This window comes from Bos javanicus, chromosome 22, assembly GCF_032452875.1.
Source record: "Bos javanicus breed banteng chromosome 22, ARS-OSU_banteng_1.0, whole genome shotgun sequence".
In the NCBI taxonomy this organism is placed as follows: Eukaryota; Metazoa; Chordata; class Mammalia; order Artiodactyla; family Bovidae; genus Bos; species Bos javanicus.
Genome location: NC_083889.1, coordinates 44,194,712 through 44,213,334, shown reverse-complemented (window position 1 = coordinate 44,213,334; position 18,623 = coordinate 44,194,712). Strand labels below are relative to the sequence as shown.

Below are 18,623 nucleotides of genomic sequence, written 5' to 3'. Positions count from 1 at the left end.
CTCTGTAACTGAATCCTGGGAGCCCACCTAAAGCCCATAGCATGTTAACAAATACATTCAGAGATGAGAGGTGTTCCCATGGCAGGGGATGTAGGAAGGACTGTACTTACACTTATATCGAGACTACAAAGGCTAACCGCATCTTCATCCTGGGTGCTCTGCTTCCGTTTCCGCTGTGAAACAAATAATAAAACAAAGTTCAAATGTAAACAAGGATTATGACTTTGATTAAGGAAAGAAAAAAATGCAATCAAATAGCACATGTAATCCTTATCATTTCTACCATGTTACGCAAAACCTTAGACCGAGTTCTAAGAAAGCCTAAGAAATTACAGGAAACGATTAAGCTCTGGGATAACTTGTTTCCATTATTGTTCTTAGTCAAGCTGCTACAGTTTGTTTCTCTTTATAGTTTCTTTTCTTCTAAATGTCTCTGTATAACAAGACTTAGAAATTTAGACACAGAGTTCAGATTTTTATTAACATGGAAGAAGACATGAGACTGGAAATAATCTAATTCACTTAAAGATATTCCATTTTTAGCGCTGCTTTGTACTTGTGTAAGTTAAATTTGTTCTAAACTTCATCCAGGGTGCTGATGTCATCACAGAACCAGAAAGTTGGAAAGAACCTTAGACATCTCCAACCTTCCCATTTTAGAGCCATAAACACTAAGACTCAGAAGAGTCACTATTGGAACTGAAGAAAACTATATTTGAAATGAACTTATGACCATGGAAGTCTATGGGGTTGGAAAAATGTATTATCCTCTGTATAAAAAGAAAAGAAATTCCATTCACAAACACAATCAAGCTCTTCAGAGACACATTTACTTCTCTTCTGCATCTCTAGCCTAACCAATCAAGTAAGTATTTCTCGAGTCTCTAATGTGTGACTTGCTAAGTCCCCTACTTGGCAGAAAGCTGCCGACTGACCGGAATCCCTGGTATGAGGTTACAGTGGAGTGGTATGAGAGACAGTTGGAGCCTTCAGCCTTCAGAGAAGTTTATCACCTCCTGCCCTTTCTCCTCTATTAGATGATGAGTGTGAACACAGGCAGATGCTGGAAAGCACCCAGTCCTTATCTGTCCTTGGCTATCTCACTATAACTCTTCTATTATTTCTTTAGCTCAACAAAGATTTGTTGAGCACCTATTATGCACGACTTAGTAACTCAGACGGTAAAGCGTCTGACTGCAATGCAGGAAATCAGGGTTCAATTCCTGGGTCAGAAAGATCCCCTGGAGAAGGAAATGGCAATTCACTCCAGCACTCTTGCCTGGAAAATCCCATGGACGGAGGAGCCTGATAAGCTAAAGTCCATGGGGTCGCAAAGAGTCGGACACAACTGAGCGACTTCACTTTCACTTTCACTTTATTATGCACCAGGTCCTGTGTTTGCTCCCAGGAATGCCGAGATTGGCAACTTCCCTAGTTAAGGAGCTCACATTAACTCACGTAATTATCATATTCCTGTAAGAGACACAGACTCTGGTGTGATTATAAGGCAGTAAGATCCAATTATCCTAGGGAAAGTCACTTCACTTGCCTGAGTCACCCTTTCTCAACTCTAAGATGGAGGTGGTAACATAAGCTTTTATTCTCCAGCAGGGAGAAGTAAATACAGTGATGTGTGTTAGCACACAGCAGAGTGCCTGGTGCACAGTAAGTGCTCAGCCTGTGGGCTAGAGGGCTCTGGAGCACAGTGAGGCAGTAATCAGCTTGGCCTTGGTGGGAGCTGGGGGTGTTTTCTCAGAGGAGGAGGCATTTGAACAGGTCTGATGAATGAATTAAGAGTTTGCCTGACACAGATGGGGAGGAGACTGGGGCCTCTTTTCCGTCACCAGCTACCTAGATGTTTCAAATCCTAAAGGTTAACATGGTTCCATACAGAGTATGGAGTGCTAGATCCCATACATCATTCCACTTGAGCAGTGGAAGAATTTAGAGATCCAGTGCTAGGAGCCAGGATCCTCAATCAGCCATTCTGAGATAATATCCAAGAATCTTCCCTAACAAGTTCACCATGTGATTGGTGATTGTTAGGGAGCCAAATACTCCACTCATGGGCTTTGGGGGAGTCCCAAGAGGATGCTGAAAGCTGCTTGTCATTTGGAGGGGGGGCTGCTTCATGTTTGTGTAGGGACATGACCCATACTGATTCATCATTCAGTTACAATTAAAAGCGGCACTGTGGTGTCATTGAGTATTTATATGGTGTATTTATATGGTGACTTTTGGAGGTGAGTATGGCAAGGTATTACCATTCTACAGGTAAATAAATTGAAGTTAGGAGAGACAAACAAATGGCTCCCAAGTTACACGGCTATGGTATAATACCCTGAATCCAAGATTCTAATTCTTAGGGCAAAACCCTTCACACACACATGCACACACCCCATTTAAAGCACACTTGGCAAACAGGTTATGACTCATTTGCCATTCGGAATGCCTGGCAGTGTCTCCCTTGAGTGCTGTATTGAGAAGGATTTCACAGCACAGCAAGTGAGGGAAGGCTGCAATCAATCAGTAACGTGTGCTGGGGTAAAAGAGTAGGGAAATCTGCGCTGGTGCCCTGCCACCCAGGACAACCTATGCCATTTCCTGAGCCTGGCTTCTCTTGACTTGGGAGGCTACAGAATTAGACCTTCAATCTTGGGAAATCCCATGAGAGGGCGGAGGCTCTGGGGTGTTATCTGTAAAGTGGTCATTAACCACCAGGTCAGGCTGTCCTGAGGATTACAGAAGATATGTATACAGGACCTGGAATGACGGCTGGCACATGGTAACGGCACAATAAATGCTGGCTCCCGGGTTTACCCAAACTGTAAGCTACAGAGATGTGTGCCGCTACCTGGTGTTGTTAGATTACAGAGTTTTATGATGCTGCAGGTCCATTTTGAGGGCTCAATGATTTTGTCAACATGACACATTTACAGTGGCCTGTTACCCCCAAAATCCCACCCTAGTGAAGGACAGAGGACACTAACAGAGGCTCTTTCTCTCATGGGCATGCAGCCCTCTCCAGACCAACTCAATATACCACCGAGGGTTGGAACACAGCCTCCTAAGCATCACTAACCCCAGATGCTTCTATGTACCAAGAGCCAAATGCAGAAGACAAAAGTCCTCTAGTGGCCTTTAAAGTAAGCCACAGCCGGTTAACCTGGGATAGAAAGATCTACTTAAGAAACCCACCCATTTTACAAAGTAATATCTGCATGGATTATCAAAGTGGGTGTTCTTTTCAATTTCCACTGCACAGGGTGTTAACTGACCACAGTCAGCAACACAGAAGGAGTCTGCAGTTTAAACTTTGGGCCCAGTGCAAACACGTCAAAGGGTCACTAGGTCATGTGCTCATTCGCTATGTTCACCGAGCACTTCCGATGTGCGAGGCCCTGCTCTGGGTGCTAGGATCCAGCAGCGAACGAGCCAGGCATGCTCCCTTCCCACTAACTGGGAATAAAAAGAAAACAACATATTTTAGACTGTGATCTCTGCCGTGAATGACTCAGACAAGCTGCAGAGACAGAGACCAGCAGGAGAGACTCACTTCAGAGAGATACTTTAATTTTCTGTTTTCGGGTTGACTTTCTCATGAGACGCAAGCACACAGAGGCAGGATTTGGTCTGTCATGATCACATTCTTAGAACAGGCTACAGTACCTGGTACCTAGCCAACTCCCCCAGAAGAGTGTTTCTTCATTTCTTATTGTTGTTGATACTTCTGACCCCGCTGCCTTTGAGAAGCTTGTCGTCTTCACTATTATCCAACTTCGGGGAAGGAGGGCACGGTGGAGGGGAACAAACGGGTACCCATTCCACCAGCCCAGCACCACCCTTCCGTGCGTGTCAGAAGTCATGGAGACATGACCCGGGGCAGCTCCGAGGGAGGAAGAACTCTGTGTCTCAAACACCTGCATTTACATACTTGGTCTCATGGGTTCTCAGCCTGTTTGAAGAGCCAGAGACCCACCCTGTTATTCTCGTCCCAGTCACTGAGGCGAATGCACAGTCCACTTCCCTTTCAACTATGAAAAACAGTGCACCGTGGGTGAGCCCAGGGACTGTGCTGGAGTCTGGGCTCTCTGATTTGAGTGCATAACTTAAAACCCCAGCGTCCTGTGCTGAGCAGCAGGTCAATGAATAATCTCTGAATGAGTGACTAAAAAAAGAATAAATAAAGGAGGCCCGTGTTCTTGGGGCGACACCCTTCCCTTCCGCTAACCACCTGGCTGCCAAAATTAAATCAAAACCTCAAAAGCAAAGATCACTGAAGGCTAAAATTCTTCAACCTCAAATTTCCTTGGGGACTCAAAACATGCAAGTTCATGCTATAATTTTTGCTTTTCAAATAAGAGACTCTTTTTCTTAACCAGCAGGGGCATTTATTTTCCTTAAATTATACAGATAAGTTAAAAAAAAATGACAACTTTTAACAATTACAATTTTAACAATAAGTTAAAAAAAAAATTCAGACGTTGGTCCAAGTGGAACACTGGTGATTTTCACTCCTAATGTGAGAAGAAGTGTCAGGTCTGTTCAAGGGTGAGGCACACCCATGACTAGGCAGCAAGCATGCACTTCCCTGAGTAACACCATGCACACCCAGGCTCTGTGCTTCAGGAGCAACGAGTCCAGGATTGGTAACAGCCCAACTGAAATGAAACAGCTGGCTGAATCCAACCATAAGCGACCTGATTTGGCATCTGAACCCTTTTTCTGAACACCTATCTGAGTCAGGGAGGAAAAGCAGTTACAGAAGGGAATGTACGGGAACAAAGGGCTAGCGTATACCGTCTGATTCCTTAACCCTGCAGGCTACATATTTCATGGAGATGCTTTCTAGAGGTGCTCGGGTGCTGGAAAAACCTCATGCTTCTTGGCTCAAAAACCGACCAGGAGGCTCTCTGTTAATCTGCAACAGGGCAAAGTCTTCTGTACATGTGGATCTGAGTTCTAATGGAGATACAGGTCTCTCTGGACAGATGGGGAGGACTCTGAGACTCATTCCTGGTGACACCATCCACTTTCACAGCACATCACTGTTCTCCAGGCCTCTCTCTGACCACCTCCTCTTAGGCTTGGCTACCTTCTGACAGCACAAGGCAGACACATAAATCTCATCAGTAAATGATCTGGGAACAAGTGTTTTTCTGTGGTTCCAGGTAAGGCTCTCTGCCAAGAGCAGTGACCCTACCTGTCCTCAGCTGATGGATTTGCAGAAGAGCTGGTCCCAGGTCTAAGCCTGTCTGATTCTTATTAGGCTCAGCTTACAGTCTCTCTAGACCCAAATCTTGGGATCCTTTGAGGTTTTGAGTCTTGGAAGCAGAGGAGAATCACTCTCAGATATACAGTGGGGGTGGAAAGAAGTGGGTGCAGGAACTGGGTGTCTGCTATGAGCCACTCACTGTGCTCACCATTTAAAGAACTGTTCCTTTCCAGCTTCTCCTCAGCCTGGCCTCAGTGAGCATGCTGGTGTTCATTTTACAGAGAATACTGAAGCGTGGGAAGGCTTCAGGGATTTGTTCAAGGTCACAAAACTAGCAAATGCTGGAGAGGGGAGTTTTCTCTATACCAGCTGCTGCTGCTGCTGCTGCTAAGTCACTTCAGTTGTGTCTGACTCTGTGCGACCCCATAGACGGCAGCCCACCAGGCTCCCCGTCCCTGGGATTCTCCAGGCAAGAACACTGGAGTGGGTTGCCATTTCCTTCTCCAATGCATGAAAGTGAAAAGTGAAAGTGAAGTCGCTCAGTCGTGTCCGACTCTTCGAGACCCCATGAACTGCAGCCTACCAGGCTCCTCCATCCATGGGATTTTCCAGGCACGAGTACTGGAGTTAGGTGCCATTGCTGGTTCCCAAACCACTGATCCTTTCGCCATCCAGTGCTAGTTCTCTTTTTATATTGTTTAAAAACAAAGTGTGATTTATTTAAATTAATATAAAAAATGTGAAGGGAAGAGTGAAAGTCTTAGTCGCTCAGTCATGTCCAACTCTACGACCCCAGGAGCATAGCCTGGCAGGCTCCTCTGTCCATGGGATTTCTCAGGCAAGAATACTGGAGTGGGTTGCCATTCCCTTCTCCACGGGATCTTTCCAATTCAGGGATTGAATCCGGGTCTCCTGCATTGCAGGCAGATTGTTTACCACCTGAGCCATCAGAGAAGCACATAAAGTAAATTTACATTTAAAACAATATGTGCCTTAGAACAATATAAAAAGGCTCATAAGACATTTACCTACATACCTCAAGGAAACAAAGAGAATAAATGAGACAGATTGAGTTCAGGATCCATCACTTCTCCTTGCTCTGATCTTATCACAGCAACTGATGTGTATCACAGATACTGATGCTCTCTATCACTTCAGTCACACGACAAATATTTATAGAGGATGAACTATGGGCCAGGCAGGTTCCAGGTGTGTGAGATATGGAAGTGTCCATGATATATTTCCATAAACGTTGATTTCTTCATCACGGGCTTATTTGAAGGATTAAAGCAGATAAAATATTTACAACAGGGCCAGGCATATGGCGAGAGATTAAAAAATGGTAATTATTATTGCTTCTGTGGTTACTATCATAATCACTATTACTACTATTGTCACTGCTGATTTGTTGTTACTGGATGTTGAGAGGCAGGCAAAGAAGATGTGGGTATTAGAGATGGTGGAGGAGGCAATCCTACCTGGGATGCAGCCTGACCCTCCTCTAAGTACCCACATCACATAGGGCTATAAACGGATGCTCTCTGGATACCTTCAGTCACGTTTGCAGTGTGTGGTTCCCACTTCTGTCACAGAGGCAAGGCAAGTGCAAGGCCTGACTTAATTTTAAATGACTGAGATTTAATTGATTAGTGTTGGAACAGCCCTGTGATTTAATCACAGGGCTTTTCTATTTAATAACCAAGTGACCAGAGCAGCAGAAATGCACTGGTGGAGGCAGTACAGCTCCTGACTTGACAGCGAATGTGCCCTGATTAGTCATTTGTAATTATTAAATTCAAACCAGATCTCAAACCTTTCTGATTTATCTCTTTTCTGGCAAACAGCTTTGGTGGTTTCAGAGGCTTTGATGAGGCCTTTCATCTGCGCCTTCTTTAGGGAGAGATTAGAAAAGGATTTTATGTTCTTGTACTTGTCCTTAGCTGGAACTTGACTCACTAAACTTTAGTTTGAGCAGGAGAGGATCCACGTCTCATTTCTCCTCTGTCTCAGCTCCAGGGCTGAGCAAAAAAACTGAGAGGGAATCCCTGCTCAATTTTTAATACCTTATTTTAAAAAATAGCCTCCCTTCTCCAGCATCCAGGAACCATGATCTTTTTTTCCCTAGACTCTTTAATGTGCTCACGGGGTAGAAAACCTGGAAATCATGGTGCTCCCTGAGCCGCTGGTAAATAAATCTTAACTAAGTGGTGGTTCAGTGGTAAAGAATCTACCTGCAACGCAGGAGCTGGAGGAGATGTGGGTTCAATCCCTGGGTCAGGAAGATCCCCTAGAGAAGGAAATGGCAATCCACTCCAGTTTTCTTTCCCAGTGAATCCCATGGACAGAGGAGCCTGGCAGGCTGCAGTCCGTAGCACAGCAAAGAGTAGGATACAACTGAGCACAACATAATATACGATTTTGTGCTCAGATGCCATTAACTGTGGGCTCTGAAGTTAGATTTGGTAGGTTCATGTCCTTGTCATGCCACATGGTATAGAACCTTAAGCACATAATTTCTCCTCTCTCAACCTCAGTTTCCTTGTTTATAAAATAACTAAGGATATCATGAGAGTCAAATAGATCAGTGTGAGTAAAGGGCTCACCACAATGCCTGTCACACAGCAACTTCTCAACATTGGTTATCACTAGTAGCAGCAGCAGTAACAGCAGGAATGGCACCGGGATTGGGGGGGAATGGGAAACATGGATAAAATTCCACTCATGTACAAGAGTGTACCCACTGACTTGATTTTGGCAAATCAGGAAAACCCCCAAAGATTGATTTTGGCCCCAGAACACCTGGCCTTTAGCTTGCTGGGAAGCAGAGATAAGGTCACATTGACCAAGGAAAGGTCTTCCTCTCCCAAGGGAAGGAAAAGATGTTCAACCAGGCAGATGAGAGGTCAGGGGTCACCACCAGGTGTCACAGCCTGCCAGGGTCACCACCAGCCCTGACAATTGAGAGCAGCCAGTTTCACGATCATCCCATGAACATTTACAGACCACTTTTCTCTCCAAACATTCAAGGCCAAAGGAGCAGGAGAGAAGACAGAAAACTTGTCTGTCCAGGGCAGAGCACTGGCAAATATATTTTCCAGATAGACTGCTCCAGACAAACTCCATTATGCGCACCCATCTGAGGTGGGAAAGGAGGCTCATGTTCATAAAGGTTGCCAATGATGGAATCTGACAAGAAGCACAAAACCTAATTAAACAGGGCACTTTCCCCCTAAGCCTTCTAACAATTACTGTAATTGTTTTCTATTGTTTCCTTCTGCTCTCAGGGGCACTGAAGTGGCTTAGCCACAATCTGTGGTTCATTATACACTGTTATCACTGGTGCCTCCCTATTCCTCCGTTATTTGTTAATTCACTTACTTTTACCAGCATAAAGAACTCTTATGTATTAAAATTATTCCCGCACAGAACTGTCTGAAGCCCTTATCAACAAAAATAGAAACCCATATAGTTTAGGGAATGTCCCAATAAATTGCTTAATTTCTAGAGAATTACTCCACATAACCAAGGAACTCAGATGGTCCAACTGTACAATTCAGACTCAAATGTGCTTATTGCTCATGATAATATTGGGAATCTGATTTCACAAGAAGAGTTCTCACTTCTTCACTTGGGACTCCTGCCTTTTCTTATCAGGACAGACCTCAGTGCTGGTAATGCCTTTGTAGCCACAGCACCCCATGCATTCCTGAGTGGTGTCCCCAAATACTAGCAGGCAGGCGTTTATCTATAGGAAGAGCAATTTCCCTTCGACTACTGGTTTCTGCATCCACTACTCCTGGGGACAACTTGGCACACACAGCAGAGATGGAACATGCCAGAGAAATGGGTTGCAGCTGCTCAGCCACTGTGTATATCCTGACAACTCATCATAGCATTCCTTTAAATAAAGAAAAATTTCCCTAGTAGAACTATTTGGTGTTATCTGGTGTTATACCAGATTAGAACTCACAATCTGTATTGCTTTATGGCATGTTCTGGATGCTTCAAGTAGTCCCTTCCTCCCCTCCCTCTTTCCACTTGCTGGGTTTAAAACAAAGATCTGTTAAGAATTCACTGCGTGCTGGGTGCTTTCCATATATTATATCTGATCCTCACAGCTTGGACAAAGAAGTTATTATACACGAGGAAAAGTGTTCAGTCACTCAGTCACGTCTGACTCTGCAACCCCATGGACTGTAGCCTGCCAGGCCCCTTTGTCCATGGAATTCTCCAGGCAAGAATACTAGGGTGGGTAGCCATTCCCTTCTCCAGGGGATCTTTCTGACTCAGGGATCGAACCTGGGTCTCCTGCACTACAGGCAGATTTTCACCATCTGAGCCACCAGGAGAAGGAAACTGAGGCTTAAAGAGTTTAAATGACATGATTAAAACTGCTCTAAGAGTGCTTGGACAAAGCCAGGATTTGATATCATATCCAGCTAGTAGCTGATACTGTTGGCCCATGTCCCCTGGGCAATCACCATTCCCTGGCATGCCTCAGCTTTTTACAGGCCAGAAATGCTTGGCTGTTAATGTCACCAAGAGCAGCCCTCAACCTGCGATGAACTGCAGTTGGCAGGTAAACACTCCAGCTTCCTAAAGCTTGAGGGGACAACTCTGAAATACAGTCTTCTCAGTTTTGACCATACACTGGAAACACTAGAGGAGTTTAAAAAGCTCCCAGGGACTGGCTCTTGCCATCTGCAGATTCTGAACCTCAGGAGTTTGCAGAAGCTCCCCAGATTGAGTCGATCGTGCAGCAAAGTTTCATGTAGTCTCCCATATCGTGCAGTCTCCCAGAAGTCCCCAGCAGGTTTGAGCCCCAGGTGTTCACAGAGCTAACCTATTCATGATCACACCCCGTACCCTGTTTCTCTTCCTCAGTCCCTCACCAGTGTTTCTAGTGATCAAATAAACTACTTGCACTTGTACCCAGGTCTGCTTCTAGGGTACTGAACCTAAGACATGCTGAACACAACTCTGTGCTTCTAAAACCGAGTAGTGGAATAGGAGGCGGGTTTAAGCCACGGAATAAAAACGGTCCATCAACCTAACTTTGTGGGAAGCCAGGTAAGCCTTTATTTATATACTTTAACAAGAATGGAATGTCATTTTACATGAGTTTTTAAAGATAAAGCTGGGAAAAAATTTAAAGATGAATGACCTTTGCATTGGCTGTCCCCTGTACAAGACACAGAAAGGACTGAGCGGACCTCCCATTTAATAGCCAGAGCCTCAGTCCAGAGGCTTCATTAAGACTAACTGTGGAAGCAAAGGCTCAGGCCTCCCTGGTACTGTCTGATGAGGACCCTCACTTGCACCTGATCCTCTCCTGTTACGGACTGAATGTTTGAATCTCCCAAATTCCCTTGTTGAAGCCCTAACTCCCAATGTGATGGTATTTGGAGGTGGGACCTTTGAGAGGTGATTAGGTGGTGAGGACAGAACTCTCATGAATGGGATTAGTGCTTTTATAAGAAGAGACATGAAAGAGAAGATTGTTTTCTTTGTCATTTACGGACACAGAAAGAAGGTGGCTGTCTGCAAATCAGGAAGAAGCTCCTTGCCAGACACCATATAGTTCAGCACCTTGATCTTGGTCCTCCAAACCTCTTGAACTGTGAAAAATAAATGCACAGCCTAAAAAAGGCATTCTTCCATCACTCTAGATATTTTTAAAGTGCAAATTCTGAATCTAGTCATGAAAAACATCTAACAGGCCCACAGAGAAGGAAACTGTACAACCTAACTGGCTTCTATTCTTCAAAAGAGTCAAAATCAAGAAACACCAAACAGGCCTGGGAAACTGTTCCAGATTAAAGAAGACCAAAGAACAAGTGGCAATAAGTGCAATGCATGATACTGAACTGGACTCTAGACCAGAAAAAAAAACAAAACAGTTATGAAATACATTGTTGTAACAGTTGGCAAGCTTATGAATGGTGGAGGAGTTAATATATTTTGCCATGTTAAACTTTTTTCTTCTGACAACTATACTTGTGTGAAAGTAATTGTAATTGCTCTCATAGTTAAGTATTTAGTATATACATATTTATGTGTATATAAATATATAAAATAAGTACTCTTGTAGGTATTTAGTATATACATATATATGTATATATAAATGTATAAAATAAATTTCAATATATATGTAATATATAAATTTATTTAAATATATAATATATAAATATTACATAATATATAACATAAATCTTTATTTAAATATATGATATATAAATTTATTTAATACATATGTATATACACACATGCACACATTTATATAAAGAAGGTTGAGCACCAAAGAACTGATGGTTTTGAATTGTGCTGTTGGAGAAGACTCTTGAGAATTCCTTCTATTCCTGCAAGGAGATCAAACCAGTCAATCCTAAAGGAAATAAACCCTGAATATTCACTGGAAGAACTGATGCTGAAGCTCCAATACTTTGGCCATGTGACACAGCCAACTTATTGGAAAAGACCCTGATGCCGGGAAAGATTGAAAGGAAAAGAAGGGGCCAGCAGGGGATAAGGTTGTTAGATTGCATCACTGACTCAATGGACATGAATCTGAGCAAACTGCAAGAGATAGTGAAGGACAGAGGAGCCTGGCATACTGCAGTCAGTATGGGGTCACAAAGAGTCGGACATGACCTAGTGACTGAACAACAACAAATCTAACTATTTACTTATGGAGAGGGGCTTCCCAGGTGGTGCTAGTGGTAAAGAACCTGCTTGCCAGCACAGGAGACTCGGGTCCAATCCTGGATTGGGAAGATCCCCTGGAGGAGGGCATGGCAACCCACTCCAGTATTCTTGCCTGGAGAATCCCATGGACAGAGGAGACTGGTGGGCTACAGTCCATAACCCTCAGAGTTGGACATGACTGAATCACACTAGGACCACAAACTCAATGAAACTAAGCCATGCCTGTGGGGCAACCCAAGACGGGTGGGTCATGGTGGAGAGATTTGACAGAACGTGGTCCACTGGAGAAGGGAATGGCAAACCACTTCAGTATTCTTGCCTTGAGAACCCCATGAACAGTATGAAAAGGCAAAATGATAGGATACTGAAAGAGGAACTCCCCAGGTCAGTAGGTGCCCAATATGCTACTGGAGATCAGTGGAGAAATAACTCCAGAAAGAATGAAGGGATGGAGCCAAAGCAAAAACAATACCCAGCTGTGGATGTGACTGGTGATAGAAACAAAGTCCGATGCTGTAAAGAGCAATATTGCATAGGAACCTGGAATGTCAGTTCCATGAATCAAGGCAAATTGGAAGTGGCCAAACAAGAGATGGCAAGATTGAATATCGACATTCTAGGAATCAGCAAACTAAAATGGACTGGAATGGGTGAATTTAACTAAGATGACCATTATATCTACTACTGCTGGCAGGAATCCCTCAGAAGAAATGGAGTAGCCATTATGGTCAACAAGAGTCCAAAATGCAGTATTTGGATGCAATCTCAAAAATGACAGAATGATCTCTGTTCGTTTCCAAGGCAAACCATTCAATATCACAGTAATCCAAGTCTATGCCCCAACCAGTAACGCTGAAGAAGCTGAAGTTGAACAGTTCTATCAAGACCTACAAGACCTTTTAGAACTAACACCCAAAAAAGATGTTCTTTTCATTATAGGGGACTGGAATGCAAAAGTAGGAAGTCAAGAAACACCTGGAGTAACAGGCAAATTTGGCCTTGGAATACGGGAAGCAGGGCAAACTCTAACAGAGTTTTGCCAAGAAAATGCACTGGTCATAACAAACACCCTCTTTCAGTAACACAAGAGAAGACTCTACACATGGACATCACCAGATGGTCAACACCGAAATCAGATTGATTCTATTCTTTGCAGCCAAAGATGGAGAAGCTCTATACAGTCAACAAAAACAATACCGGGAGCTGACTGTGGCTCGCATCATGAACTCCTTATTACCAAATTCAGACTTAAATTGAAGAAAATAGGGAAAACCACTAGGCCATTCAGGTATGACCTAAATCAAATCCCTTATGATTATACAGTGGAAGTGAGAAATAGATTTAAGGGCCTAGATCTGATAGATAGAGTGCCTGATGAACTATGGAATGAGGTTCGTGACATTGTACAGGAGACAGGGATCAAGACCATCCTCATGGAAAGAAATGCAAAAAAGCAAAATGGCTGTCTGGGGAGGCCTTACAAATAGCTGTGAAAAGAAGACAAGCGAAAAGCAAAGGAGAAAAGGAAAGATATAAGCATTTGAATGCAGAGTTCCAAAGAATAGCAAGAAGAGATAAGAAAGCCTTCTTCAGCGATCAATGCAAAGAAATAGAGCAAAACAACAGAATGGGAAAGACTAGAGATCTCTTCAAGAAAATTAGAGATACCAAGGGAACATTTCATGCAAAGGTGGGCTGGATAAAGGACAGAAATGGTATGGACCTAACAGAAGCAGAAGATATCAAGAAGAGGTGGCAAGAATACACAGAAGAACTGTACAAAAAGATCTTCACGACCCAGATAATCACGATGGTGTGATCACTGACATAGAGCCAGACATCCTGATATGTGAAGTCAAGTAGGCCTTAGAAAGCATCACTATGAACAAAGCTAGTGGAGGTGATGGAATTCCAGTGGAGCTATTTCAAATCCTGAAAGATGATGCTGTGAAAGTGCTGCACTCAATATGCCAGCAAATTTGGAAAACTCAGCAGTGGCCACAGGACTGGAAAAGGTCAGTTTTCATTCCAATCCCAAAGAAAGGCAATGCCAAAGAATGCTCAAACTGCCGCACAATTGCACTCATCTCACATGCTAGTAAAGTAATGCTCAAAATTCTCCAAGCCAGGCTTCAGCAATATGTGAACTGTGAATTTCCTGATGTTCAAGCTGGTTTTAGAAAAGGCAGAGGAACCAGAGGTCAAATTGCCAACAGCCACTGGATCATGGAAAAAGCAAGAGAGTTCCAGAGAAACATCTATTTCTGCTTTATTGACTATGCCAAAGCCTTTGACTGTGTGGATCACAATAAACTGTGGAAAATTCTGAAAGAGATGGGAATACCAGACCACCTGACCTGCCTCTTGAGAAACCTGTATGCAGGTCAGGAAGCAACAGTTAGAACTGGACATGGAACAACAGACTGGTTCCAAATAGGAAAAGGAGTACGTCAAGGCTGTATATTGTCACCCTGCTTATTTAACTTATATGCAGAGTACATAATGAGAAATGCTGGGCTGGAAGAAGCACAAGCTGGAATCAAGATTGCCGGGAGAAATATCAATAACCTCAGATATGCAGATGACACCACCCTTATGGCAGAAAGTGAAGAGGAACGAAAAAGCTTCTTGATGAAGGTGAAAATGGAGAGTGAAAAAGTTGGCTTAAAGCTCAGAAAAACGAAGATCATGGCATCCGGTCCTATCACTTCATGGGAAATAGATGGGGAAACAGTGGAAACAGTGTCAGACTTTATTTTTCTGGGCTCCAAAATCACTGCAGATGGTGACTGCAGCCATGAAATTAAAAGACGCTTACTCCTTGGAAGGAAAGTTATGACCAACCTAGATAGCATATTCAAAAGCAGAGACATTACTTTGTCAACAAAGGTCCGTCTAGTCAAGGCTATGGTTTTTCCTGTGGTCATGTATGGATGCGAGAGTTGGACTGTGAAGAAGGCTGAGCGCTGAGAGTTGATGCTTTTGAACTGTGGTGTTGGAGAAGACTCTTAAGAGTCCCTTGGACTGAAAGAAGATCCAACAAGTCCATTCTGAAGGAGATCAGCCCTGGGATTTCTTCGGAAGGAATGATGCTAAAGCTGAAACTCCAGTACTTTGGCCACCTCATGCGAAGAATTGACTCATTGGAAAAGACTCTGATGCTGGGAGGGATTGGGGGCAGGAGAGAAGGGGACAACAGAGGATGAGATGGCTGGATGGCATCACCGACTCGATGGACGTGAGCCTGATGAACTCCGGGAGTTGGTGATGGACAGGGAGGCCTGGCTTGCTGCGATTCATTGGGTCGCAAAGAGTCGGACACGACTGAGCGACTGAACTGAACTGAATCAACTTAGCATGCAAGCATGTATCTCTGGAGAAAGACTGATACAGAGACAAAGAAAGAGAAACAGAGAGAGCAAACTTAAACAATCAGTGAAGTGTATAAAAGGTATTCAGGAGTATCTTTTTCTAGACTTGCAACTTTTTCATAAGTCTTAAATATTAAGTTGCCAAAAGTAAAATGAAAGAAGTTCACAAATAACCTGCACACTCTCCCCTGTCCTCAAAACAAACAAACAAAACAAGCCCATAAACACTCATTCCTTTTGGAGGCATTTAATATTCACCCAGTGCCCAACTCCAGGAGCCCTCAGGCCCTCAGGGCTCAACTCTGCAGTATCTGCTAACCTTTGGTGCCTGCAAGCCCCTGAGCACCTAAAAAGGAGTGAGTCTGCACAGGTACTTCAGCAGACTTTGGTTGGGCATTAGCTGGAACACAATCCCTTAGGCTTGAGAAGAATATAATTTAAGGATTATTTGATCAAAATATTTAGCTGTCTTCCAAACAAAACTTGAAATTCTCACAAGAAGCTGCCTATTCTTAAAGATGTTTCTCAGTAGGAAAGAAACAGCTAAAAGGAAAATAACTGTGTGACAGATAATTCCCCTCCTCTCAAAATGATGTACTTGAATATGCCAACAATGTTTCTCAATGGAGCTCTGCAGAATGTGGCCTCTGGAAGGACTGGACCCCTTTCCTGGTCTGACTAGAGTCATTAGCACAAAGCAGACCACCAGTTTTCAGACCAGTCTTGACTAACCTGAGAAAACACTCCTGGCAATAGTCTGCAGAGAACCTGTCAGAACAGTAATGTGAAAGCCAGTTACCATTCCTGATGCGGTGTCTGGAAAGATGTCAACTGTGATTAAGAGGGACATTTTCCTTCTGCAGCTGTTTCTGAAAGGGGAGGAGGGCCCCACCACAAGACCAAATTATAGGCGAGAGGTAAAGGGCCCCAAACGCCAGGGACAGGCAGGTATTCAGGGAAGCCCTCCTTCAGCAGCACGATCATGTCCTGTCAAGTCTTGAGTAAAAAGCAGGAGTAGTGCTCAGCCACAGCGGGGGCTACAGGGAGGGGGAAGGACTTTGTGATACATTTTCTAATCCTGATTTTTTGCTTTAAAGCCCATCCCAGTCATTTTTATCCTCAAGTCTGAAACTGAGGTCTGGATTTTGCAGAATCAAAGCACATTTATCCAACATTTAATCCATTTCCCAGGAAATCCATGTTTTACTAAGAGTAGAATTCTTTCATGTCTAGAACTTTGCTGGACATTACTAAGGCCTAGTCCAACACACAGAAAACTCAATAAATGTGTGTTGACTGACATACGTGAACAAATAAACCCACTAGCTCCCAAACAGTGCATATAAAGCTGTAGAATTTCTTTTCATGAAGACTAAAACACCAAGATGTGTCATCCATAGAGTTCCATTTTTGATTCTGTGACCCACAATATTCCTCTTTTTTATTTTTTGGTAATGGAAATCCAGGAATGAGACTCAGATGAACGACCTTCACTCTGAAGTTTCATTCATTCAATAACTATTTTATGGAGTGCCTATTAGATGCCAGGCACTGTGCAAGCTGCTGGAGATAAACTGGTTAACAAAATAGATACAGCCCTTGCCCTCAGAGGGAATAGAGATCATAAAATAATAAGCAAATAAACAAGCTAGTTTTAAGGTGTACTAAGAGTAATAATCGGTCAATTTTAAAGGAAATCAACCCTGAATATTCACTGCAAGGACTGATGCTGAAGCTCCAATACTTTGGCCCCATGATGCTTAGAGCTAACTCATTGGAAAAGACCCTGATGTTGGGAAAGATTGAAGGCAAAAGAAGGGAGTGGCAGAGGATGAGATGGTTGGCTGGCATCACTGACTCAATGGACATGAGTCTGACCAAACTCTGGGAGATAGTGAAGCCTGGCATGCTGCAGTCCATGGGTTGGATACGACTTAGCGACTGAACAACAACAAGAATTATAAAGAAAGTAAACCTGGGCGATAGGAAAGCCTATCAAAGGGGGTGAGGGGTGAAGCTATTGGAGAGAGAGGTCAGGGAGGTTTCTCAGAGGAGGAACAGCTGAGATGACATTTTAGTGATGGGATGAAGCCAACCAAGCATAGATAGGGATAGATGAGGAGTGAGAGCTCCTAAAGGGCCCTCGTCATTAAAAGTTCAACTTCTCCCTTTCCACAAGTCTCCCACACAGTACCTGATGACTGTTCTGATTGACCAGTGGCCATGAACATGATTGCTGACATTATTTCCCATTTATAAGGATGAGAACTGTACTGGAGTAATTTTCTTTCTCAGTTTATTTGAAGAGAAAGTGAAAGTGAAGTTGCTCAGTCATGTCCAACTCTGTGACCCCAGGACTGTAGCCTGCCAGGCTCCTCCAACCATGGGATTTTCCAGGCAAGGATACTGGAGTGGTTTGCCATTTCCTTCTCCAGGGGATCTTCCCAACCCAGGGATTGAACCCTGGTCTTCTGCACTGCAGGGAGACTCTTTACCGTCTGAGCCAGCAGGGAAGCCCTGGAAGCCAGGAAGGGAAACTCAGGGTGAATAATTTTACTCATCTTTCTGTTACTGTTAGTCATGAAAACAGCCCTGAGTTTCTCAAGACTTGTTAGTGTCCAGAAGATCCCGTGCAAAGTCAGGACTGTTCCAATTCTCATCTCCACCCTCATTCACTTTGCTCTGAGCTCCAACCTCCCTCCCATAATCCCAATTCCTCTTTCTCTATGTTTCCTCTGCCTTTGAACCTTCTTTCCTCCCCTTTTCTCCCAGCCAATTCTTCCTTACTCTTCAGATGTCAGCCTCATGATGGAGGTATTCTAAGATAGCTCCAAACCAAAAAAAATCTCTCAGTTACGGCCTCTCAGCCTCATTGCGCCTCTTCTTTGTTGTATTCACCTTATTAAAATGTTACCCTTTACTTGTGTAATAACTGGGTTAATGTCTGTCTCCTCCTTCAAGCTAAGGTCAATGAATGCAGAAGCCAGTTCAAGTTCACTTCTAGCACCTTCCATTATGCGAACACATAGAGAATAATGCTTTGCGGTCACCATCTTGAAACTCTTAGTAACTTTTTAAACAGGGACCCTGGATTTTCATTTCTCACTGGACCCTGCAAATTATGCAGTGAGATCTGGAAAGGAAAAAATGTATAGGGACTCTTCTGGGATGAGTACCCATTCTGAGGCCATCATCCTTGAAAACTCAAAGCAAGTTTGACTACCAAGCATTGACTCCTTCAAATATTAAACAAATATTTATTGGGCAACTCTATGTGCCCACATAGTGAAGCCCTGTTGAGCACAGAGCCCTGGCCATGAAGCTGGCCCTCT

General features: G+C 43.6%; 1 protein-coding gene across 6 annotated transcripts in view; it reads right to left on the bottom strand.

The window, feature by feature from the left end:
* ARHGEF3 (Rho guanine nucleotide exchange factor 3) overlaps positions 1-18,623 on the bottom strand; it is a 312,008-nt gene that overhangs the window by 145,915 nt on the left and 147,470 nt on the right. For all 6 annotated transcript variants that reach the window (XM_061396610.1, XM_061396607.1, XM_061396609.1 and 3 more), the window contains one exon: positions 111-173. In XM_061396610.1, coding sequence (XP_061252594.1) covers positions 111-173 — 63 coding nt within the window. The remainder of the gene's footprint in view (positions 1-110; positions 174-18,623) is intronic.